This window comes from Daucus carota, chromosome 7 (assembly GCF_001625215.2).
Source record: "Daucus carota subsp. sativus chromosome 7, DH1 v3.0, whole genome shotgun sequence".
Lineage (NCBI taxonomy): Eukaryota > Viridiplantae > Streptophyta > Magnoliopsida > Apiales > Apiaceae > Daucus > Daucus carota.
Genome location: NC_030387.2, coordinates 34669051 through 34695834, shown reverse-complemented (window position 1 = coordinate 34695834; position 26784 = coordinate 34669051). Strand labels below are relative to the sequence as shown.

General features: G+C 33.8%; 4 protein-coding genes across 4 annotated transcripts; 2 read left to right on the top strand and 2 right to left on the bottom strand.

Moving 5' to 3' along the window:
- The first annotated feature begins 109 nt into the window (after positions 1 to 109).
- On the top strand, positions 110 to 3287 carry LOC108194324 (tubby-like protein 8). The gene is made up of 9 exons (XM_017361274.2): positions 110 to 703; positions 957 to 1071; positions 1666 to 1842; positions 1966 to 2018; positions 2097 to 2193; positions 2300 to 2389; positions 2472 to 2567; positions 2815 to 2882; positions 2971 to 3287. The coding sequence occupies exons 1-9, from the start codon at positions 237 to 239 to the stop codon at positions 3044 to 3046; spliced, it is 1239 nt and encodes a 412-aa protein (XP_017216763.1). The 5' UTR covers positions 110 to 236; the 3' UTR covers positions 3047 to 3287.
- Positions 3288 to 4762: 1475 nt separating this feature from the next.
- Positions 4763 to 8102, bottom strand: LOC108193754 (AP2-like ethylene-responsive transcription factor At1g79700). The gene is made up of 8 exons (XM_017360566.2): positions 7547 to 8102; positions 7350 to 7432; positions 7215 to 7223; positions 7029 to 7117; positions 6848 to 6921; positions 6702 to 6752; positions 6067 to 6143; positions 4763 to 5362 (listed from the first exon to the last, which is right to left on the bottom strand). Exons 1-8 carry the CDS (start codon positions 7705 to 7707, stop codon positions 4836 to 4838), a joined length of 1071 nt encoding a protein of 356 aa, XP_017216055.1. The 5' UTR covers positions 7708 to 8102; the 3' UTR covers positions 4763 to 4835.
- Positions 8103 to 15877: 7775 nt separating this feature from the next.
- Positions 15878 to 20939, top strand: LOC108193231 (probable folate-biopterin transporter 3). Its single transcript, XM_017359810.2, has 5 exons — positions 15878 to 16501; positions 18838 to 19097; positions 19262 to 19357; positions 19438 to 19608; positions 19975 to 20939. The coding sequence occupies exons 1-5, from the start codon at positions 16138 to 16140 to the stop codon at positions 20560 to 20562; spliced, it is 1479 nt and encodes a 492-aa protein (XP_017215299.1). The 5' UTR covers positions 15878 to 16137; the 3' UTR covers positions 20563 to 20939.
- A 769-nt stretch (positions 20940 to 21708) lies between these two features.
- On the bottom strand, positions 21709 to 23857 carry LOC108193380 (aspartyl protease family protein At5g10770). The gene is made up of 2 exons (XM_017359999.2): positions 23534 to 23857; positions 21709 to 23257 (listed from the first exon to the last, which is right to left on the bottom strand). The coding sequence occupies exons 1-2, from the start codon at positions 23730 to 23732 to the stop codon at positions 21990 to 21992; spliced, it is 1467 nt and encodes a 488-aa protein (XP_017215488.1). The 5' UTR covers positions 23733 to 23857; the 3' UTR covers positions 21709 to 21989.
- Positions 23858 to 26784: the final 2927 nt, after the last annotated feature.

Sequence of the window (26784 nt, the reverse complement as noted above, 5' to 3'; positions counted from 1 at the left end):
TCCATCAAAATAAAGTTACCGTTAATGCTTTCTTACCCACCAATAATAAACCTATTTTCAACGCATAAAACGCCACACATTTCCCCACACCCTTTTTTCAAATTCAAATTTCTCTTCTTACACTACACAACTACTTTCACTACAAGTACCATAAACACTCACAATCCAACTCAAAAACAAAACACAACTCAACATTTCACAATCTCTCAATAAGCCAAATCATCTGTTCCTTGGTTATGGCTTGTACACATAAATCATCTGTTCTGTCTCAAATTCCATACAATTCCCTCTACGTCAACCCCCTCACTGACCTCAAACACAATCGTAGTTTCAGCGAAGGCTGTCGGGGTAAGCCTGATATTGTTCCCCTCGGAGTTCATATTCGACGGGGCTCTGACAGCAACAAAGAGAATGTGGTTGTTCCTAGTAAGACGGAGAGCTTAGGGAATGTTGATAAGGAAAATGCAGAACCTAATAGTGGGAATTTAGCTGTGGCTAAGAAGGTGTCCACCGAGAAATTTCATAAGAAGCCTAGGGCCTTGAAGCCGACTTCACTACAACTATGTATGCAAATGAATGAACCTGATTTCTTACTCGGGTCAGGAAATTTGGACAATTCGGAGCACTCGAGTTCGTTAAAGATTTGGGATTATTCAGATTCTGAGTCTGCACCCGCTTCTTCTTGGTCTACCATTCCCAACAGGTTTGCCTTCTAAAAAAATAAATCAAAATTGGGTACAAAATTTTGCACATTGCAATTGAGGCGAGATGTTTTAATAGGTGTTATTTAAGTGAATATATGGAGCTCATTTTAATATAAACTTAACACATGTCAAGATTTTGTACCCAATTTTGTGCATGAAGCATTTTCCGTCACTCACTTGTTTAAATTTGATTTGTTGGGTGGGAATGGCAAGTAATGTTATTGAAATTGCTTACGTGTTCTTGTTTTGCAGGACATTATTGTGCAGGCCTTTGCCGGTGGACATTGGGAGGTGCACTTGTGTTATTGTCAAAGAAAAATGTTTAGAAGGACTAAACAGGGGCAGTTTATACACCCTTTACACCAATGTAAGGCTTTAACTCAAGATCTTCTGTTAATTACATTTGTGATGTAAATGCTCGTTGAGGTTTCCCGTTTGTGACATGAATTATTTGCAATGCAAGTGCCTAATAATTACATAGCTTAATCAGAGAATTCAATGTCATTACTATTTTGCCCTTGTTCTCAAACACTTTACTAGATTGATGTGATCTGTGGATAATACACTGTTTATGATTTGTGCTCATTTTATCATACTTGTTTACTTAAAATTAAACCCGTAAACAAGTTCATTTTGAAGAAGTTATAAAGTACCCTTTATCACTAGGTACTGTAAACCAATAGAGATAAACTGACAAATAATTAAAATTTAGCCCGCGTGCTGTTATTCATAAGCATTCGAAGTAAACAAGTGTACAGCCTGGTGATTATATTCCCGTAGTTTAATTTAGTTCAGAGGTTTTTTTTGGCATATTGATTTAGTTCAAGTGGTTTTATATGTAATCAACATTTGATTGTTGTTCCGGACTTAGGAGCCTTCAAGATTACATGCACATAAATGTGACTATATGTCACAATCCTTTGAAAAGTTAGTCTTTGACTCTTTTAATGAAATATCTCAGGAGGGTCATGGTCGACAGAACCGAAAACTTGCAGTGGCTCATCACAAGAGGCATAATGGAAGATCTGAGTTCATAGTTGCTCAATCTGCGAAAGGGATTTTAAGTCCTGGTGATGATAGCTTTGTGGGAACTGTCACTTCCAATCTCATGGGTTCAAAGTACAATATATGGGATCAGGTCAGTATCCTTGACAATTTAGAACAGTGCTGTTTAAGTAGATGTAATCACCCTCATAAGCACTCAATTCCTGGCTGCTAATGCGGGTGCTAATGTGTTTGACAATGTATCTTTGTATTGCAGGGAAGAGGACCAAATTCCATGATCAAACAATCCAAACTTCTTGCTGCTGTGACGTAATTCCTCTCACTTTTTCTAGTGATATCTATTAGACACAAACATGCTTGAGCTAATGTGTTCTTCATTATTAACAGATTCATCCCCACCATAGCTAGCTGGTCCGGGAGTCACAGAAGCATGAAAGCATGGGTACCTAAACACCAATCCATGCAGCTAAAAAGTACATCTCAGGTGTGCTCAAAGAAACACATAAAAACTTCCAATTCAATTCGATTAAGGTTTTACTTTTTGAGTATGCAGGCTCTATCAGCATCCTTATTTGTTTTACTTTGCGTAGGTTCAACATATAAATGGACTGCCCAAGGATTGGGAAGAGAAAATGGACAAAGTTCATCAATTATTTTCTAGGATTCCTCATTACAATAGTGTAAGTTTGTGTGTTATTTCATCTGTTATTAATATAGAAACTTTATGCCGATCAACTAATCACTGTTCTGGCCATATTTCAGAATTCAAAGCAGTATGAGTTAGATTTCAGAGAGAGGAGGGGAAAAAATGGACTCAAAATCAAGAGTTCGGTCAAGAACTTTCAATTAACTTTAGAGGTACTAATTAGTTCTGAAATCCACATTGTAATTCCCTGAAAGTTCAAGTAGTTCATTGCTATAGTGCATGTTTGGTCTTGTTTTACAGAACATTAAACAGAAAACATGAAAAAACAAAAGAAAAACAGAAATAAATACCAATCACCATCTGGAATGAATAATAAGGAAAACATGATATGTAAGCCAGGACTTCCTTCTGTTTCTATTTATTGAGCTTAAAACTAATTTCTTGCACTTCTTTTACCAGAAATATGGAAGACAGGCAATTCTGCAACTCGGAAGAGTGGGAAAATCAACCTATGTTATGGATTACAGGTAAGCTATTACTTACTTCCTGATTAGATGAATGTAAAATTTTTACTCATAAACCAAAATATAAAAGGTTATTGATTATGTTTTGCAGATATCCGATGACAGGTTATCAAGCATTCTGCATTTGTTTGGCTTCTATTGACTCAAAACTTTGCTGCACAATGTGATCAGTCTAGCTATGGTCGTCTTTGGCTGTTTAAGCTCAGAACACCGAGTCAGTCCATGTCTAGCATTGTCTTATGAAAAGTTTGAAGGCTGTGCATTAAAATGTTCTGAAATCTGAACCAGGGAAGGTCAAAGAAAGTCAAAGAGGGTAATCACCATTTTACAGTGCGGTGATAACCTAGTTATATGTTATGCATTGCAGGATCATAATGTTGAAATATTGCCTCCATATTTCATTTTTCATTGTCCTGTTCTTCTCTATTGCTCCTTGCTTTAACTTCTTCCTACAACAAATCTATGAGTTCTAAGTATTAGAGCACATCAACTTGAAATATAAAGAGCATTTCAGACGAGAGGTTGAAGAGAGTCACAGTGGCCGTTTAAATTTAAAAGTTTTCTATCGCTCTTGAGTTAAAATATTAATTTGAACGAGCATAGAGAGGATTGTTGAAGTTGACACGTCAACCGGTTACTTTACTAACTTACTAAAAGTTACGGTATCTTCATTAATTTCAAAAGTGAGTTAACGTCTAGTAGATATTCTTTGAATAACGATTGACAATATAATAGAATTTCTTGTATTCTTGATCAGTAATTCTGAGTTCTACGAGTCCATTAAAATTTTGCTATCACCTTTTAAGCGGGTTTAATTTTAGGAATTCTAAAAAATTGACAAATTAAAAGAAATCAACAAAATCAAGTTGCTTAGAGATTGTAGGGAATTTAGTCGATTTATACAGACACTTCACATGGCTGCAAATTGAATATTTATAAGAAATTACAGGAAATTGAGACTATGTAGCTGCAAATTGAATATTTGTTAGAAATTACAAGGAACTGATATTACGTGGCTGCAAATTAAATATTTATTAGAAATCTTAAGGAATTACAGATAATAAGAAGAGCAAAACCTCATGGTTAAGAAATAAATTTCAAATACAAGAAGTATCAAAAATTTCAAAAATAGGCAAGCTACAAACTGAACACAGATAGACTTCTGAAATCTTTAATCTACGAAATGGACCATGCCCCATTAGTATCACTTTGGATAGATTTTATATGTTCTTTAAATATGGTCGGATTTGGCACTAACACATACATGCACAAGTGGGAAAAGCTAATAGGCAAGGTGAACAACTTGGACCATGTCTATCCCATTTCATAGTCACCACCACTTCGGTTGTTTTCATTATCTTCCACATGTGCACAACACCTCCCTCATCTATTGTCCCAAATTCAGGGTCTCACTCATTCAACCTGTTGTTCACTAAAAAAACGTTTGGTTCGTAGTTAATGAGCCCCATTAACGAAAATCGGAATCTCAAATTCATGTGTTTGGTATTTGAATTAACAATTTTATGACACGAGATGGAATCTCATTACCATATAGAAGGTTAATCATTCCTTCCACTGATAACCTTCGTTCACATTCCCCATTCTCATTCTCATTCACGATCCAAACACCCATGAGAGTTTCCTTTTCGGCACTTCTACTTGGTACTCATCCCCAAATATGATAGAGACAATGAATTAATATGAATTAAGCTGGCAAGAAATACAATATTAAACTAAAGAATCTTATGAATAAGTATAGAAATCGGTCATCTGTTATCAAGATAAATGCGGCGGCACTTGAATGCCACCAGCTGTTTTATTTTGCTTCTTAAATGAATCATTTTTCCCAACTATATCTACATGTGAATTAATAAGGGACAAGGTAAAAAGTATAAAAAATTGTATAAGAAATACTACAAAAGCAATATTGTAAAAATGTTCAAGTTTGATCTCGGATCACATAATCATATCCAGCTCATACATGGAGGATGTAAATGGGACCAAGTCACCGAATATTTCTAAGTCATGACAACCAAAGTCTGTTTGGATGTGATCCGGGAAGCTCCTGCGTGGCACGTCAGACTCCGGTGCAGACGACGTTCCTTCAAGCATTTCACTGAATTCAGAAGACGTGGCCGTGTTGTTATCACTATTCTGAGGGATATTGTAGCTTGAGGTGTTGTTATCGCTATTTTGAGGAACGTTGTAGCTTGAGTTTTCAGGAGAACTGGTAGGACATTCCTGTTTTGTAATAATTACGTTTTCTAACGAGGTCACTTCAGCTTCAGGATTCGGGAATTGTTGGATCGGGTCTGAATTGGAATTAATTTGGTCGGGTTGGATCCAAGGGTCTGAATTGGAATTAGTTTGATCGGGTTGGATCCAATCTACATAACGACTAAGGTCAAAGTTGGTAACGGCGTTTAGGCCCCGATACTCTATAGCTGCCTTGTCATAAGCCGTTGCAGCCTCCTCTTGCGTAGCTGGAATAAAATAAAAACCCAAATTCTGAGTCATAAATTTGAGACGATATAAATTAGTAATTGAGATGAAAAAGTTGGTCGAAAAACAGTGTAAAATTGGTGGGCGAGAAATGCAGAAATAAATATAATTAAGTAGCAAGCCAAAACGGTTGGAAACTGGTGATTTGCAAGATGTAGATGGTCTTGTATACCAACCAACTGCATTGCATTGGCTGGAGTATTTGCTTCCAAAATAAAGAGCAAGTTTGACATTGATTATATATCTGTGTTATCCATTAGTCACCATTATTTGAGATGACACTAGTTAGGTGGACAGGGAGATTGAGTGTTGAATTAGAATATTAAAGTTTCAGAATTTATTCATTTTCATACGAAGATTCAGAAGACACTCGAGCTATTATTATGGGACGGAGGGAGTACTTAATTTCGGAACTTGTTGTGCTGATTGGAATAATTTCGAAAAAGTTAAGTGATAGGGATTCCTAAATCCTAATCATGCTGACCATTTATAAGCAAGACCATGGGATTAAACAAATGCGTGCAGAATGCGATGTGATCTACTGAAATGTTCAGAGGGTGTGGGTGGATATCACGAGTTGATGGAGTTGGTGACCAAAGATCCGAAAAAAGCTAAGTAGGGAGATTAAAATAAGTGAGCAAAGATCTGAGTAAAGTTAATCAGAGATTAAAGTAATAATGAGTACCGTAAGTTCCGAGATAGAGATATTTGTTGCCAAAAACTCGGCCGATCCTAGCCTCCCATCTTCCATTATGGTGGTGCCTACACACATCAACACACCGTCAAAATTTATATGCCGGCCATATAATTATGGAGAGATGCCCACTTGAAAATTTTCAAGTTTTCTCGTGTATTTTTTCACTTGTTCTGCTTAAAAGCTTTTACCGGTATTTATATAAACAGAGACGACAATTTGTATACGAGAATAATGAGAAGAATTGTTCACTTTTTAAAATAATTATCAATTTTAATATTCATATTATATAATCAAATAAGATTGTCCAGAATCTCACGCGCCTTTTAGCGTGATCATATGAAATCAGTTTAAATTTCAACATGAACAAAATGGGAATAGCAGAGCACTTGGCAAGAGCAAGTAACAGATTCAGATCTGCCACCCGAATAAACTAAAGAGAACCTTTACATAAATTACACACTTTACGATATCTGAAACTGCATTTTCATATTGCTTATTTTACTCTTCTTACAGAATTTTGGTTTTGCAGGTCTAGTTTTTCCAATGGGAGAGGAATCTCCGGAAAAATCGCGAAAATCGCAAAGAAATTCATAATAATTACTACATATTATGATCATATGTACCTTGCAACACCTCTGTATTTAGAAACCCCACGGGAGAAACCGCTACTTTTTCTGCAACAAGATTGAGGAAACTCAAGCTTAACTTTTGTTCATAGTTAACTAATGCAGAACTGTAAGTATGTGAAGTATGTTTCAAATGCACACACCTCCTTAGTGATCCAATGTACTCTTCCTTGGACTGTCCATCCATTTCCTTAACTTCATCCTCGTAAGTTGCTAGCTGCAAAAATCCAACAGCGGGGAAAATCTCAAGAAATCGGAACATTTTTATGACGGAAAAGTATATAAAATTCAAAATTGGACAAAAGTAAAGCTAAAAAAAATTACTGGGAAGTTGAGAATTGTATCTTGTCCCCAATACTTTAATGCTGCCAAGTCATAGGCATGTGCTGCAGCGGCTTCATCATCATAGGCCCCTGGTTTATCATAAACCCAAGCCAGGCACTAGCATTAGTATATCACTAAACCCTCATCTCAGTGTACTTATTAATCAAGAAAAAAAATTTAATTTACCTAAATAAACTGCATTTTCAGTTGAATTTCAGCACAGAGATCAGCAGCACCGACCAACAAGTTAAACATATATGATCAGTAATTTAGTCGTAATTTAGTCCATAAAAAATGACCCAATAAGTGATTTTGATCTACCTTGTCTTCCTTTCTTGCTCTGAGATTCATTCCAGCAATTCTTATCCCACAAATGAGCTTCGTATCGCCCCGTCCAACGATGCCTGGAATGATCATAAAACAGAACATACTTTAGAAACATAAAACATACAATCCAGGAAAGCACCAACTAAAAGAACTTATAAGTCACTGAAGTGAAATATTTGTATTAGACTGGCCTTGTGACACCCCTGTAAACAGAGCTGCGCTGGGCAGGGGAGTCCCGCGGGACGCTTTTTCGAGTCCGTTTTGTCTTGGCAGTCGGGCTGTTGCTCCCTGAGCTGCTGCTGCTACTATTGCTAGCATCCTTCTTAGCTTTCGCTGTATTTTTTTTAGCCATCAGAATTGACCACCACTACTATTTGCTATAACGAGAATACTAGAAAATGAGAGAACTGAAGAAAAAAGATATGATACTACTCAAGTCTACAACTCTACAAGCTCCAAGAAGTGAGGATTATAAGGAGAATGAAAAATTTGGAATCAAGTGAGCGAGACTTGGCTAAATAGAGGAAAGAGTTGAGCAGCCGGCTGAAAGGGTCGAGTGTTTTGTGTTTGGAATAGTATGGGTGGCCTTGGCCTTGGGTTTTAAAAAGACTCGCCTGGCTAGTTGTGGTTTTGGGTTATGTGGTGTTTCATTTCGCTTGTAAGTTGATGCTGATTCTCGACCTTTTTATGTGGGAACATCTCTCGTGTGTTATTATTGCGGTGCTACTATTTGCATCCCCAATTTACCAATTTGGGTCACGGTTCAGCACTTCAGCTAGGTGGTGGTGGTTGTTTATTTATTCCTCGAGATTTGATTTGACTAATTTTTAATAATTTTTTGTTGTTGTTTTAATGGTAAAGGAATTAGGTGTATTTTGAATTAAATTTGTATTAGATTTCCACATATATTCTGGATTTCTTTGATTATAAAAATTGGATAAATTGTATACTTTTAAATAAAACTAGAGTTTGGTTTAGCTTTATATAAAATTCTGATAAAAGCTCCTGCATTTATAAAAATAATAATATAGGAGTATCTCCAAACAAAGAGTATCTCTCATGACTTTAATAAATTGCTAATGAATATAAAATATTAATAATAAAATTTGTTGAATTTGTAAGGAGCTGAATTTTGTTACAGATCGTAACACTCACCTTCTATGGAGTAGTGTTGAGATTTCTCATAATTTATAAGTATAAAATGATTATCGAATATACTACCAAATCATCTTTTAAATTTTTGTGATGAATATGTGAGTAATCCAAATTGTTATGTTTATCTTGTTATATTTTGGTTTGGATTAGAATGTCGAGACTTGACCCATTTCTAAAAAAGACTCGAGTTCATATATAAGTCCGCTCTCTTGTGAATTATCCGAGTTGTTGTATTTGTGATGATATATAGATTCGAATATCGTGACTTGACCCGGATTTTTAGATAAAAACTTGAATTTGACGCGAACTGTCACACGAACATTATATCATTTCATGTTATCATAAATTAAATATATCATTTTGATAAGGTGATAAATGATGTAGGTTATTCTTACAAATCTTTAAAATATCGATAAATATAGCAAATCAAGGGTGGTCTTAATTTTTTGATAACAAAATTATTACAGTGGAGTGGAATTTCACATTTTATTTTATATTTTTATTTATAACTAATTTTCGATTAAGTGTGCATGAGATAGTGTATCACGTATGTACCACAGAAGATAGCATTTATAATGAGCACAACATTTAGCAGATATTCCAAAAGATTCAATAATCACGCATCACAACCAATTATATATGGACGAGAGTATTGTTTTTATATTTTTATTATAGTTTATTTTAGAGGGAACAACCAATAACTACCAACTAGATCAAGCCTGATTTAAAAAAAAAAAAAACACATCCACATTATCTAACTCTAAACTAAACCTTGCCACGAATCAGTTTGGAGAGTAAAGACTAAGGTTGTGTTCACTTAGAGAGAATGAAATGAATTTTATACTCAAAAATGGTGTTGATCAAAGAAAATGTATACAATTTTCATTCCTTCAATCATTCCATTCCTACTATTTTAACTAGAATTCTATCCCACATGTGGAAGGAATGCTCATTCCATCTCTACATCATATTTCTTTACAATCTTTACCACAAAAAAAATTAAATTTATTCATATTTAGTCACTATTAGCTCTTACTTTCTTCTTTCTCCATAAAATTTCTATATAATTTTTCATTTCATTCTCCCCTCATTCCATTCCATCCAAGTGAACACAGCCTAAAGGGCAAGAGGAACGGGTAGGCTAAAATGGTTGCATAAAATGACATTTTGAAAATATAAGATATTTTAATATTGTCGGTATTAGTTTTCCATATTTTAAAAAAATAATATTATATTATTATTTCAAATTTTATAAATAAAATACATTATTTGAATATGATAAAAGAAACATGTGTAATCTTTTTCCAGTTTCTAGGATTGTTGAAATATAATCAAGTTAGCTAAAATTACATATAAGAGAATTATTTAATTGAAATTGATTTTTTACATAATCTCTACGGTATATTTTTATTTATATTATATTTTAATTATTTTTAATACAGTTATAAATGGTCTAAGTGGATCAAATTATTTTTACATACCAGTGACGACGAAGCGCCAATAATATCTAACTATCAACTTCTTAATTTATTTATTTCAAAAAATACAGATTGTCAAATAAAAGTCACATTCAACAATGCAGATTTGGTAATAAGTTAAACAAGAAATACATATTTCTAAACTTCGTACGTCAGCGGTAACATGACACATTAAAAGTAAATGGTGGTTCGCTAAGTAGGTTAGTCGGCATGTAATTTTTTCAAATGAGAAATTCAATAAAATAAATTCTGTAGGCTGTAGCTACAAGATAATGTCATTAGTCATTAATTATATATCAAAAATGACCTAAATTAACCACGAAATTGCCTGGTTAAGGCCGCGACACACTAATCTTACGTTAAATTGAGATTAGTGGTTGTGCTAACTTGATTTAACACAAGATCATAGTCGCCTCATTTTACATCAGTTAGTTTCTTTTTTTTTTTAAAGAAATCAGTTAGTTTCTTGGTTATGGTTACCCGACTGCATTAATCCACGGCGGGTCCTATCAAAAGCTATTATCAGCCCGCATATTCGGTTGACTAGTTTTTTTCGGCAATAGTGAATTCAAGCAATTGTAAATTTTTTTAATGTATACTTTATATACAATAAATTTTTGTTTTATTAACTGGGTGTCATCTCAATAAGTTTGATATAACAACTTTCGACACTGAACCACTGATATTCAAATCACATTCCTCAGTTTTAATATTGCGGCACAACACAAAATAGTAAGTAGTATCAGTGAAACTAATTATCTTCGAATTTGTGTATATAATTATCCAAAAATAACAAAATTAATTATACGAGTAGTACTCCCTCTTTCCCATTTTAATTGTCCTGTTTTGATTTTCAACGGTCAAATTGACCAATTTTCGACCATGCATATTGAACAAATTTGTTATTATTTTAAAAAAGTAAAATTTACATTTTATAATATATTGTATGCACTTTATAATGTTATAATATTTTTTTTAAAAAAATATAGTATATATAAATTTCAGTCAAAATTTAATCAATTTGAACATTCGAAAGCCAAACATAACAATTAAAATGGTATATCTAATAATCAAACAGAAAAAGAGAGGGCCGCGTTTTGCTCAACTAATGTCGAAAAAATTAATGTTGCCGGTTAGCTAAACGTACTAATATAGCATTAATTGTAAGTAATCATCATCCAACAAATACTATAAGTACTGATGATGAGAAATGAAAAAATTCCTGATTCTTCTCCTAAATCTTGCTACATATCGCTATCGATGCCATCCAAACGATACCGACACATGAACTGTAATTATCGATGTGTATTTTGTTTTGCTTGCCAACCATCTCTACCTTTGTGTGTCCTTTTGTAATTATACCATTTATATATCCTTAAATCTAGTTGCACCAGATGGAGATTAGTGTGCGACTCTGCCCCATCATATAATATTGAGTGTGTTCTACTGAATATCTAGTTTGCCAACCCCAACCCCTCAAACATTGGCTTTGGTAAACTTAATTAACTGCCTTGCTGCATACTCAAGCTCGGCAGAGACTCGTGCCTGTTTGTCGTCGATCAGAAGCCGGGACCTCCTTTCCTAGAAAAATGGACTTATGTGTTTTTTAACTTGTTTATCTAAAAAGTAGAAGTATTATAAAATCATGTATAGACGAGTGAAAATTGAGAAAATTACTTTTTTTAACTTGCATTTTGTTCAACATACTTTTTATCAACATTTTATTTATTTAAATTATTATACATTCTAAGTAAACATATAGAGAAATTATAAGTCATTTATCCGAATACTTTAATAATTTATATATTATCACCTATTTATATTTTTAATCTATCTTATTTATTATAAATAATATATAATTTTTTTGAAACTTAATCAAAAGATCCCTTATATTGACCGACATCATATAGTGTATTGACAATTATATATTGTTCTCGATAGTAACATGTTTTAATATTAAATATTATAAAAAATTTCAAAAATAAAATATACTATTTACCAGTAGGCAAATCGGAATTTTTAGTCTCAGTGATCGGATCATTATGATTGAGATTGCTACATAAAACCTCCCTGGGCCGAGCTCCCTTTTCCTCCCCCGCCTCTTATTTACAACTTTCAGCACCTCACAGCTGACACGTGATGATGAAAAGGCTGCTTTCCACGTCTAATTTAATTTTATTACTTACACATGTTATTTTAAAATGTTATCATTAAGGACTTAAGGTTCGAACAAAACTGTGGAAAGATTTAAATATTTATGCTATATATTAAATTAAGCAATTAAACAGTGGCAGCATCAGACGTCATTCGCTGAAGTTTAAATACTATAATCAAAATAATGTTAAATTGTTTTCATATTAAGTTTTAGTCATTAGTCTTGAGCTGGGATATTTATAGCCCATCACTAATTCATACCGGAAACTTTAAAAAGTGACTATCATTTTGGCGACTGAGGAATAAAAAGCAAGAAAATAATAAAATGAGTAAGACTACTTGGAGTGACCACTATAAATGTAGACTTGCGGTGTAGTACAAAAACACAATTCTCGCTGGCGGGCCGCCCGCCGAAGCCAAAAATCAAAGTATAAAAATATGAGTAAATGATACGAAGAGAATTGTTGGTGATTCATTCGTGTGTTATTATAAGTGAAAGCATAGTGCAATTTGACTATGCTTCGGCTCGTCATTTTTGACTGGCGGCTCATCTTTTCGAATAACGCAACCATTATTTCGTAATCCTTGTTTCTTTTCCTACTAATTTCTCGGTGCTAAAAACGTTTATCTACGTGAATACGTGACTTTCTACACTCAGATAAGTGTACTACAAAGTAAAGTCTGTACAAGCATATACGACTTGTAATTATGTGAATAAAATGCTTTTATGAGTTAATATTGAGTCTTATTATCATTACTGTCACGAAAGACCATTATCTTAACGCAGAACCACATTTTTGAAGTTTTGAGTAAAAGACTAAAAAGGAGAAACATAATCTTCTCTTATTAACAAATTAAGAAAGGGTAAAGCACCCTTTGATTGACACTCGTATTCTCAAATATCTTTTGATTACTTTTTCGGTTCCTAAATAGAGATATTCGATTTTTTAACACACTTTTTTTATCACATAATGAAAATATTATTATTAAATCTTATTTTTGTGCATTAAAATATATGTTTAATTTTTATTTTGGAAAAAAATCTTTTGATCATTATTTTGTCCACATATTCATAATTAAATATAAAAAATATTAATTTAATATTATATGTAAAACTCAAGTCTTAATCAATTTATTAAGATACTGGGAGAGGGCTATAATAATCATATTTGTATTTTACTACCACCATGGAAGAAACAATTGCAATGTTTTTTCCGACCAGGGAGAAGTCATTCTCAACACCTTGTATTAGCTGCCCGCCTAATTTGGCTTTTTGGTGCACAACTAAAAAGAAGCGTGTTCGTAAAATGTTACTTTTACGTATCAAGTTGTATAAGTCGGCATACTCTGTATTAAAACATAATTATCTGGTTAATCATCCATTAAGGACCTCAATATTACAGGTAAACCAAAAAAGGAAACTGTATAATCCTTAAAGCAAGTCTTAAGATCAACTATAACTAGCTTCCCCAAAATATAAGCTTACTTTAACAATTAACAGTACTAATAGTCTCAAGTGCACACACAATATAAATAGTATTTTTCTTTCATTATGTTACTTTAAAATTGACTCAATACTGAAAAGGAAATACTCCAAAGTGGACTTACATACACAACTTAATAGGCACGTGAGTTTCATGGATGTGCGCATGTCAGTTTTGCATGCGTTAAAATTTTTAAGTATGTATGCTCAATTTAATATGTAAATACCATACTATCGTAATATACAGAGATTTGCTGTTTCAGTTTGATCTGTTTTGAATTATTATTAATATTAAATTTTAGTTGCTATACTAGAAACTATCCATATATTAAACTCTTGTTCAAGAAAGGAAAATCTAAAAATTATTAATCTGACATATTTTCTGATGTCACAAGATAGAGCACGAGTAACTTTATTTAAAGTTCATTTAAAATGACAAGAAAAACTCGTTTGAAAAAAGATCATAAAAATTAGGAAATTTATCAAAATTATCACTTTTTCTAATTTTTTTTACGATTTTACTATCTTTTAAAAATATTTACAAAAATACTAATGTTTTAAAAAATATTTATAAAAATACGATCTGTAATTAGATCTAACTTCAGTTGATTACTCCATAGGGGTTGCATATAGTTGCATGCAAGTATAGTTGCAACCGGTTGCATACAATATTTTTGTGAATATTTTCAAAAATTTAATTTTTTAATAAAATATTTGAAAAGGATGTAATATTTTTATAAAAAATATTTTGAATTTGAATATTTATAAGAAAATCCTTTAAAAAAAATTATTTTCACTTGAAGCTATGTGAAATCTGGAATGGGATGATTTTAATGTCTAGAATATATATTATTTTAGTTGATCAAATATGCGATATATCAAAAATAAAAAGTTATTATTATTCGTCAATCGTCCCAATTATGTCAAACACTTGAAAACTAACCATGTCAGACTCACTACTAATTTATCACGTCAATCGCGTCAGAATAACATGCAGTCCGTCACACTTAAAATTAGCAGATGTGTAGTTTAATTCAGAAGAAAGAGAAGAAAGAACATCAGTTAATTTTACTAGTAATAAAATTCAATATATGCGTAGGTTTTTTAAGTGTACAACCGGTACAGATACAGAGAGCGTTTGATCATTTTAGATGTTATATTTTTCCCACTTAATTCCATACCATTCCTATTCTTATTAATTCCATTACCATATCATTTATTCTAATTCTCTATTTTTATTTCTACTCTTAATCAAATCCCCACAGATAAGATATAGGTGGATAATATATATCTGAACTCACCATCTTAGTCTAATCATACACTTGGATCATACAGGTATGGTCTTATCAGATTCCATTAAAATTATCACGTCAATACCGCTGGAATAACATGCGATCACATGATAAGTAACTGGTTATGGCCTCCTAATAAAAATAATAACCGGAATTTGTTTAATTTTGATGAAATAACTATTTTAAAAAATTTCAATTTACATAATACTGTTTCTGCCTATACCATCATGTATTATACATTTATCCTATTATTTTGTCTTTTCTTAAATAATACAATTAAAAATAAAAATGGCCAACTTAATAAGGTGCATCGTGCATGCTATGAAAATTTGCACTTATGCTCCTTTTTTTTTATGTTTGAGTACTAGAGTCCACTATGATTTCGGTCCATTGGCAAATAAACTATTAAGATCCCATATGGGCCCTGAGTGTTGCAGACCAGAACCAGATTTATATCAGCAACCAAGGTTATATGTACAACGAGTTTGCCAGAAGCTGGACTCTTGTAGGCAATATGGGCTGAAGTCCAAAAGCTTGTTTTAAAGGCAGATCCTCCATAGTACAAAGTGAATCTTACAAGAGAAGTCCATTGGTTTATTCTTTTCTTAAATAATCACTTTATATTAATTATATAAAATGGTAGGTATCTAAAAGTTATTTATAATTCTTTCCCTATTTTAATAGGTAATATTTAATTGATGTCACCTATATTAATAACAACAGTGCAGACATTTTTAGGGAACAAAAAAGTTTTATAAACAAATATTTTTCAATTTTTAATAAAAGAGATAAGCGAAAATTGAATTGCGAACGTGTGACTGTTTGAGATATAAAAATTTCTGCAACTGCGTTTACCGTCGGAAAATTAAAAAACGGATCTTAAACGTGGGTTTCTGTACCAACGTATATAATACAATAAAATTTGAAGTATTAAAAAGGATTAAAACAGAAAAAAGAATTGACTTGACTTGTCCTCCCCGCCATTGTATATTCTATACAGATTTAGTAGATTTTTAGACTCTTTTTTCTAATTTCATTACATCTTATTATTGACCTGCCCAGTTTGTACCAATCTACCTAGATCAAAACAATTTCACTTTCTTGACTAAATTTCAGCAACCCAGATTAGGAAATCACACTTTCTCAACTGGGTTTCTGTTCTTTTTTAAGAATAGTTAACTTCTTGATCTATACTCACAGATATACATATATATTGAGCAATGGAAGAAGAAGAAGCACTGAATCATGGGCCACAAGTGCAAAAAGAGAAGAAACAAAAAGAGGGAATTTTGGGGTTGATAATGGGGCCTGTTTATTGGTTTAGAATGCTTGGCAAGGAGTTGAAATGGAGCTTTGTGTGTGGTGTGATTATTGTGTATGGTATTAATCAGGGGGTTGCTATTGGTTTGAATAAGGTTAGCATACAGTATTATATGAAAGATGTGCAGAAATTACAGCCTTCTGAAGCTCAAGTCTATCTTGGTTTAGTTCAAATTCCTTGGATAATTAAGCCTGTTTGGGGTATTTTGACTGATGTGATTCCCATTGCTGGATATCGAAGGCGCCCCTATTTCCTGTTTGCTGGTAAATTTTCCATATTTTTAGTATTGCAGTGTGAATGTAGTGAATCAAATTGTGGTTTTGTACTGTGATTCTTTAATGTGTTATTTTAGCTGATTATAATGAAAAGTCAACCGAACATTTATGGTATCTTGGTAGTTCAAGATTCCGGGATGGGTATGGCTAGTTTGTTAGGACTTCTACAGATGATTCCTCCCCTTTCCTACTGATTAACAAATTTGTGCTCCTGATTCGGGTAATATGCTAATAAAATTAGAATCAAATTGACAATCCATTGCAGCAAGTGTTAAGCAGGGTATCTAGTAGTAGGTGAAGAGAGTGGAGACTATAGAATACATGAACTTTGAGTTGAAGAGTTATCAATTTTTTTTTATGTGGTTGATATATTAAGTTGAATATTATGTTCACCTATACATATATCTGAACATACCGCAGCTGAAAAGTGTAAATACACCTAGAAGGGGGGGGGGGGGGGGTTGAATAGGTGTAAATGGCTGACTATATCAATTTTAAACTTTACCGAATATTTCAGCTTACTGTTTTCAGATCAAGTGTGATTATAGCAGGCTATTATGCAAAACAGTAAATTGCAGAAATATAAATCAGACACAAGCAATTTTAGCCAGGTTCGACCCCTATGTCTAATGGTCTACGTCCTGGTCCCTTACCAACTTGGTAAGAGAATATATTATTACTGAAAATCCAACAATTACAGAATAATAATATATCTCCCTTTACCCAGTCACCTAAAGCAGCTTGCTGAAACCTTGAGCAGACAGAAAACAGCTCGACACTTTAGCCCCCTGTGCACCTGTTCTTGAACCTCTGAATTCCTTGAGCTTCCCTCCTTGAATTCACCTTGTTCCTCGAACCTTAGCACCTCAGACCTTGTGAAGACTAATTCTATCTAACTCCCCCTTTGTTCTATACTTAGAACCCCGCTAGCTTTAGTGACTAATCAAATACAACTTTGAATAACAATGAGAGATTACAACTCAAACTATATTCTCTAATAAGATATGAATCAAACACACGATATAAGCTCAGAAGAGAATTTCAGAATGTTTTCAAGATGGTGAGTTGTTAACTATACTTGAAAACAGCAAGCCGTATATATACTGAAAACTATAACGGCTATATTGAAACAAACCTCCATGAACGTTGCACAAGTGAACGTTGCAGGTTGTTAGTTCAATATTATACTCCATAGAAATAGAAGACTGAGTTTTAGAAAGACGTTTGAAGCAACAGTCCCTATTAAAATGGGATAAGGAAATGTGTTTGAAAAAGATAAGTTTAAAGCATAACCACTTCCTTGAATTTAGGAAACGTTTTCATTTAAATAATCTGAGCTTATAATATGTATATTTAACTCATATTCAGATTAGAAAACGTACACCTTAAGTCCTATAAATTGTAGAAGTCAACAGCTGCAATCTTTGAAGTGTTCTGCTTCTGGTAGGACTCTATTATAGCTTGCTATCATAAAACAGCTCGCTATAATTCTGTTATAGTAAAATTCCTGCAACACAAGGTTAGAAATACAAAGCAGCAGGCTATAACAGTATGTCAAGCTAAAATAGCTTGCTATCTATCTGTTACTTATAAATCCTGCAGGGTTAGATTGTCAATACAATATAGCAGGCTGTAACAGAGTAAATACATTATGTTAAGCTGAAAAAGATAATAGCTTGCTAAAGTGTGTCATCATCAAAACTTGGGATTTACAAAAAGATCGACTACAAACCAATCATTGTGTCACTCTTCGTATGTCACATTGATATATGGATAAGCCCTCTTTAGTAAGTGAGGTAGTGATTTTCATTGTCTGATACAATCGGCCAAAGCCTGCTTAATGTGTAACTTAGTACATTGATGATAATGATGAGCGACTGAACAAATGTGAATGTATGTTGTAGTGGCTTAATTTCAGGGAGATGACTGCTTTGTTATGCATATTTAACCTGTCATCAGTCCAGAGGTACAAATGTACTATAATTTGGCAGAAAGAGATACTACCTGCATACAAAAAAATGTGGCCAATATTCAGCATATCAGATACTAAAGACTAGACTAACTTGTTTAGCTAGGGACCTGAATATGTAACCTGAGATAGTGTTTGTTTTCTTTTTGTATCTAGTAAAATGTTCATGTTCATGCTGCACTAGTCAGATGTTTGTGTCACTACTCACTAGCACCCCCTCCCACACACTTGCCAACAAAAAAGTCAGCAAGGGAATTTAATAAATGAATTATATAGTACTACTCGTAAAAAACAAATTATATAGGACTTCTTGTACTTGCAGATGATTCACAAATTCGTACCCTGTTGATTTTAGGTGTTATTGGTGTTGCTGCCATGCTTACATTGGCATTGCATAAGAATTTGACCCTTACATTTGCCATACTGTCTCTCATGGCCGGTAGTGCTGGGGTAGCAATAGCAGATGTGACGATTGATGCATGTGTGACAGAGAACAGTATAAGCCATCCTTCACTTGCTGGTGACATGCAGAGCTTGTGTGGTGTTAGCTCCTCTACAGGTGCACTGGTTGGATTTTTGATCAGTGGCTTTCTTGTTCATATAGTTGGGCCGAAGGTTTATTCTACTCTCTTTAAGGCTATGGATATCAATTCCAGTTTTTTTTTATGGTTTTAAATCTGTAGTCATATCTTAGCTGAGATTTAAGGGTGCATCAAATTTAATTCAGTCTTCAGGTCAGAGGTTCCTGTTGACCACTAACAATTGACCTTCATTTGCAGGGTGTATTTGGAATCCTAGCAATCCCTTGTGGACTGGTGGTTTTAGTTGGAATGATACTCCGTGAACCCCGTGTCCATAGTGTTGGCTATAGACGGGTAAGATTGCACTTTTCTATTATTTTACATGAGACTAGAGTACTAGACTGTGTTTACAATAACAGCTTGTTCTAAAATAGGTGAACCAAAAAGTTATGGATGCTGGAAGGGCAATGTGGACAGCCCTGAAATCCCGACATATTTGGAGACCGTGTTTATATATGTACATATCACTTGCAGTGAGCATAAACATTCATGAAGGGATGTTTTATTGGTATACAGATGCCAAAGCAGGCCCGTCTTTTTCCCAGGTATATACTTGTTCTCCCTTTTTTTCATTAGGAACACTTTACTAGCAGTTCGAAAATGATTATGATATATAAGAGTACTAATACAAAGTAGAATGAGTGTTGAAAGAATATAAATGATAGCTGAATTGACCGCCTGCACAAAGTCTACTATATCATGTGTAGTTGCGCAGTTACACAAAATCCGACAAAACTGAACTGTAAAGAATTTATTTTCTTAGATAGCGTGTGTTCAATTGTTCATATTAAATAGGTTTAGTTAATTATTATCAAGAAGTCTGTAAGTTGTTATCTTTCTGCAAACCTTTAACAATATATGTAGGCTCAACTACATAAACCGACTTTATCATTTGTCATCCTTTTATGCAGGAGGTTATTGGATCCGTATTCTCTGTTGGTGCAGTTGGCTCCCTAGTGGGGGTTCTTCTTTATCAGAATATTTTTAAAAGTCACCCTTTCCGTCAAGTACTGTTTTGGTCGCAATTGCTATATTGTGCTTCAGGGCTGTTGGAGTTGATATTGGTTTTAAGAATAAACTTGCGATTTGGTGTACCAGATTTCCTTTTTGTTGTATTTGATGAGTTCTTTCACAAAATTATTGGTCGTCTTAAGTGGATGCCTATTCTTGTCCTCAGTTCTAAGCTTTGTCCTTCAGGTATAGAAGGCACTTTCTTTGCTCTGCTTATGTCGATTGATCATGTTGGGATTCTCACATCCTCTTGGGCTGGTGGCCTTCTTCTCCACATTCTGAATATCACCCGGACACAATTTGACAACCTGTGGCTGGCCATTTTAATCCGGAGCATTCTTAGACTTCTTCCAATCGGGCTTCTATTTCTAATACCCACAGGTGATCCCAGTGAAAATATTCTTCCAAGCGAGATGCTGACTCCCAAAAAGGCTGATACCATGATTTCCGAGAACATGGAAATGGCCTCACTCATTACCGGGACATAGTTTTTGCAGCTTGTGGATGAAAGTTCCGGGAAACTACACTCGCCAACCGCTTAGAATTTATCAAATTCTGACCCGGGCTATGCAGATTTGTAGTATAGTTTTTGCATACTCTTATACTTACATCTACTCTAGCAACAGTGAAATTACATGTATCATGCCCATCACAAATGAGGAAGTGTAGCCTCTTAGAAAAGATCTGCTGAGCTGGTCATTCCTTTTTGCAATTCATGCCTAAGCTCAAATTCTATAAATTTGTAATGATTTTAAAATTCTGCTATTCGCCTGTAGTGTTCAGTTTAAAGTATAAAGATCAGAATATCCTATGTCAGTAAATTACGAGTTCAATTATATTAAATAATATTTCAAAATTTTGTATTTGGCGAGTCCTGGTCATTGACAGCTTCTATCAGCAATTACTTTCTTATGTTTTCTAGTGCACATAAAATTGCAGTAGGTTGATTGCAAGAAGTAGGTTCAATACTAAACTAGATGTTCCTGTTTAGACATACATTTTATACCAGTAATATGGTACTCTGGCTTGGGACAATCTATCACAAAAATTCCTTCAGGTAAGAAGTTTTACTATGGAAGAGAAGCTGCTCTTATACGCAATATTCTGGGAATAGAAGAGAGCGGACGAGGAGCTTGTTTGTTAATTGAAATCCTTGGTGATGCGTGTCTGAAGTTCTGTTTTCTGTGTGATGATCGTGTCTGGAATCAGTCAGGGAGTTGAGATTAGTATACGTATAGCTAGTATCTACTTCAAAATCAGTGTTGAAATCAATTTGAACTGCATAAAGATCCCTAATTCCCGTTGAAATTGTTGCTTGGTATCTCTTAGAAGCTGGTAGTTCTCTTGTTGCCCAACATGTGGAAGCAGTGAGATAATTAGATTTTTGCCTGATGCAGGACTAGGGTTAATTAAGAATTGCACAATTCAGAATCTTTGAATCTGAGTTCTAAATTGTAGGTCCGCTGTGTACTCGAATTCTTTGTTTCAAGTCTGTAACTTCTTACAGATTCTACATTTTCTGACAATATTGTCATTTGCATCTGTAATTGAGCTTTATTAGTATAACTTTGTTTACTTCAAAAAATCCTGGTATATTAAATGGTATCCTTTGTCATGTTGGTAGTTTAATTCCGTTTTAGATAAATAAAATATATTATTAACATGTGAATATACAGTTTAGTTCACACACACTCTGCAGACAGAATGAGTACAACACATTTAGACAACATTCTTCAAATTAACAAACTAAATTTACTAATCTATGGCGTAATCCCAGATCAGATTTTGGTGCCCGAAAATAAAAATTGACTCCTAATAATATCCCCCATAGCGAAGGAGTTTGTCGTGTTTCTTTGCAGAAATGTATTCCCAACGACTAACCCTCTTCTTCACCTTCAGTCACTATCTATGTGAACTAATTGAAACTGCAAGTTTCTTTTGCAAAACCCAGTGTCGACCCGGCAGTGTTGTATATAATCCTATTGTTCTTTTGCTGGTAATTTCCTATAATCCCAATCTCATCTTCATACATGAGGCTTGCGAGGGCCAAACAGACTTGAGATCCATCCGTCTTTACAAAATAGAAAATCCCTTGCACATCCACAGATAACTCAGCATTGCCTTCAAAATTCATAGTCATCGTAGGAATGTTAACTTCGTCATATCCAGAAAGGTTAAAGCAAGTGTCTAATATTGAGAATCTTGGCGCCTGAGGATACCCTGTGAATTGCTTGAGAAACTCAGCCTTCACAGCACTATAAATCGATGGAGGGAGTCTCGTAATCACTGTCCCTGAATCAATCAGTATGTTACCTTGACCAAAAGCTGGAGACTGTAAAGCTACCCCGCCTATAGTAGTTCCAGTAAGATTTAATAGATAGAAAGTTGAGAGCTGCGGGTTTTGAACCATATTAGTGTAAGTAATCGGTGTAGAATTCCTGTAAACTGAAGTATCCCCGCCTAGAGTTAGTGAGCCCGACGCCTGAGCATGTGTTACAGGCAGACAGTAGGAAAACTGTCCTCCAAATGTACCAGAAGTTTGAGAAACCAATGAAAGATCACTCCTTCCAAGACCCATAAGACCTGAAACTCCTCCAAACAGGCCTCTATTGTTCCGTCCACAGCCAAATACAAAATCTTTAACCGGTGTGTTTCCAAGGAGGAGGCTGTCACGGGCAAGCTCTCCACGAGTGTATGAACCATCACCATAGTTGACAACGTATTGACATGTTGGAGGATTGGTTCCACATATCCCATAATTTCCCGTGGCAAATTGTAGGGAGTTACAGCTGGAGGAACCACAAGGAACCGACTGATATGACTGAGATACAGAGGGGTTGAAGAGAGGCTCTCGTTGATCATAACATGATTTGCAAGGCTGGCATTGAACCCATGTCAGGTCACTCCCCGTGTCCGCAATCAGAGTCATGTTTTCACCACCCAAATTAACTGTAACAACATAATTTAAAGTCTGAAGCTTGACACCAGAAGTGATGGGAATCTCAGCTTCTGAAACCACTTGTGATTTACCAGTTACCCTCTTTCTAATTCGAGACTGAATTGAACGAACACGGATATCATCATCAATAAGGTGCTTTTGAAGCCTTTGGTTCCAGTCACGAATAGGCTTTAACAAGTTATCTCTGTGCTGCATTTCTAAAATAATTGCCCCTCTCTCTGTCCCTGAAGTCCAAGCTAGTGAGAACTGATCCAATCCATATTATACATGATACATCTTTATGCATGCACAGTTTATAATTCATTAGCTAGGCGCCAGTACCTAAAATTCTAATATATTACAACATTATTTCCTAAGTTATCTAACTAGCTTTATGTTAATAGTTACTTAGCACTCACTCATAAAGCTCAAAAGTAGTTTAGAAGATATATTTGAGAATAAAAAAGAATACAGCTAAAGTAAACCAATCAATGCTAATAATGAACAACAAAACAACTCACTTGTTTCCAGAGACAACAAACTTGGATGGTTGTTGCTGATCCTGTGATAATTCCATTCCAGTTTGCTCAACCGGAGGGTTTCCTTTTCTCCGTGGACCGCGGAATCTGCAGCACTAACACCAGCACTGCTGATCACTGCAACATCATTCAAAAGAAATGACAGGATGGTGAAAGTTAAGAGGGTCATAAGTGGAGACATTGGTAGTTTGGAAGATAAAAAAGATAAGGAGTATAGAGAATGGAGGGGGCTTAGGAAGAGCAAAGAGAAATGAGGGAAAGTAAAGAGGGAAATAGAGAAGAGTGGGGGAGATTCTTGAGAGTTGGAGGTTGGGAAGGGAACAAAAGAAGAAGGCTGGCTTTAGACCCCACTGTTTTCTATTGCATGAGAAATTATAGAGACTTCACGTGCAGTAGATACTCAAGGGGATTATCAGAAGTTTTACAACTAAGGATGTTCCATTAACATTTCTCAATCTGTGTAGCCTGTAGAGATGATAAGCTTCTATATTTGTGTTTAGCACCATTACTTCCTAGGAAACTCACTTGAAGGAACTAACTACCATATATGATACAAGCCACATGCTAATGTTTAGGCCATCTTGGACAGCAAAGTTTCAAATAGTATAATCTTAATTGTACAAGACTTTCAAGAGGTAGAGGATTTGATTCTTGAATATTTCATAAATTTAATACAGTCAAATTTATTCGTAAATAATGTCGTTGTAGTTTACTTGATTTGTCATAATCTGATCTGAATATTTATTCGTGAATGACATTTGTGAAATTTTAGTTAAAGAAAAAGCGCTGCATGTGAAAAATTGAAAGATTAGACAATTTTTTTGCTGGATATAGTAGCACTCATATATGAAATTGTATAACATTTTCTTTTCGTTAAATATATACTATTAAAATACCTATGTCAGGACCCTCTACATATATATGCATGATAATTCCATTGAAGCTCGAATTTTTGCCTCTGAAAATTGTAAGAAATTGAGAGATTCCAATAACATTATCAGAAACTTCATCAGTGGTTTTCTCAAACGAATAAAACCTAATTGAGTCGGATATGATCATACATTTCCAAGTAATTTGAAAATATATACTAGTGTTATAAGCATCGACAGGGAGATTCACGGGTCTGGAATGGAAATCTTGTTAACCACCGGACCCTACAAAGTATTTTGTTTTGTATTGTGAAAACTGTTGTTATATAGACTATACTGGCCCTACTTGTTGAAATTCTATCGCATATATCTAACCACTAGTCTATCCCAACTTGTCATTCTTTTGTTCAAGTCCGAGAGCATTGTTCCCTAAAATTTCAGCGTTATGGTTTTACAATTGTGTCAAAGCACTCAAGCCGTTCACAAGTTAAATAGCAAATGCAGGTCTATAAATAAATAAATCCATTCCAATTTCTTTGAGTTTAAATTTTATTTTACGAAAGATACAATGTACGCAACCATACCCTTATCTTGAGAATAAAGAAATTGTTTTTGTGAAAACTCCCTACTTAGTACACAATATTAGAAGATAGTGTGTGAATTTGAGACAGTATCTTAGCCCGTGTATGGTATTATCCGCACAGGATTTACCTGTAAAAGATGCAACCATTGGGGCAAGTGACTAGTGTGTGGAAGACACAACCATTAAGGGGAAGAAAATAGTTACTAAAAGACGCGATCATTGATGGGGGCAGGGACGAAGCTACATAGGGCCAGAAGGGGTCATGGCACCCTTAGGGTTTCCATAGTATTGTAATTTTTATTATATAATTTTGAAAAAAATTGTATTTTATCTATATATTTATATAAATATAAAAATTTGGCCCCCCTCAAAAAATATTTGTTCGCCTCTAAAAAATATTTAACATTGTAAAATAAAGTTTTAATTCTTAGATTTTTCTAATTTTTTGTATTAGACCAAATTTAAAAATAAAAATAAACAAAAATATGGATATATATACAATTATACTAATTTAAAAGGAAAGATCGTAAAATGTGATATGTGATAAATATAAATGTCAATATGATTCTTTAAAGAATCTTTGGTGGAGGTCTTATCCAAAAAACTTATACCTCACTTCACTTCTTCATTTTCATAGAATAGTTAGTCCTCGTGCATTATAAATTTATTATTTAATATTAATATTGATCTACTCATCTTCAATTTAAATTCATCATCCAGGTAATATTTTTACTTATTTAAATTATAACTTGTCGTCTTCTAAATAAGTATAATATTTTTTTAAGTATAATAAACATTTTTTTTGAAAAGGAGTAAGTATAATAAACATAATATTTAATTTTTGAGATATTGTCAAAATACAATTTCATATAATGTGTGTTACTTGCTAATTAAAGATTACTATAACTTAGAGTTATTATGATGAGTTTCCTGACCATTTATACTTAAATATATTTAAAGAGAAATAGCTAAATATTTTTGTTGACACTATTATAAATTTGATTTCCTGATTTAAAAGAACGCAAAGCTCTACTATAATTTTTTTACTAGTATTTTTGTATTTATTTTATAATGAATATTTTACAGTGCTGATGAAAAATTTTACTGTATGGAAGAATTTTTTTTTAATTTTTTCGGCTCCCCTTACAGACGTTTGCTGGCTTCGTCCCTGGATTGGGGGAAACGATTTCCATCTTGAATTAGAGCCCTACACAGTAGAAATGCAAATGAGATAATTTGGATTGAGGGCATTTCCGCAAGTATCCAGATCGGTGTGACGAATGTCGTGCAAATTCCTATATCTGCCGATTAAAATGAACGGAAATATAAATTCTAAACTCGAAGACCGCAGAAGATAGGCGGTAGACCTTTGCCACTATCACATACTCCGTAACATTTTCATAATTTTAGTCAGTTGATTCTATTTTTCGAAGTATATAAGTCATAATACAAGTTCCATGCAAATCACATCTTAATATCTGAGTATTCTACAATAACATGATGACTCACATTCCACACTATATTAACACAATTCCCAGAGTTTATATGTCAATAATATCATGTTGAAATTGGTTGAAACCCATTTTTTCCTAATTTTAATAACAATGGAAGAAACTTAAGTTTGATATAAAATATCAAAACTATGGCGTTTTATTTTGAAAAAATTGTTGTTTAGTCATTTTTTCACAAATAAACATCTGTTTTTTTTATAATTTTACAAAATTATGATATTGCAAATAAATATAACTGGATACAATGACTTTCCAAGAAAATATAATTGG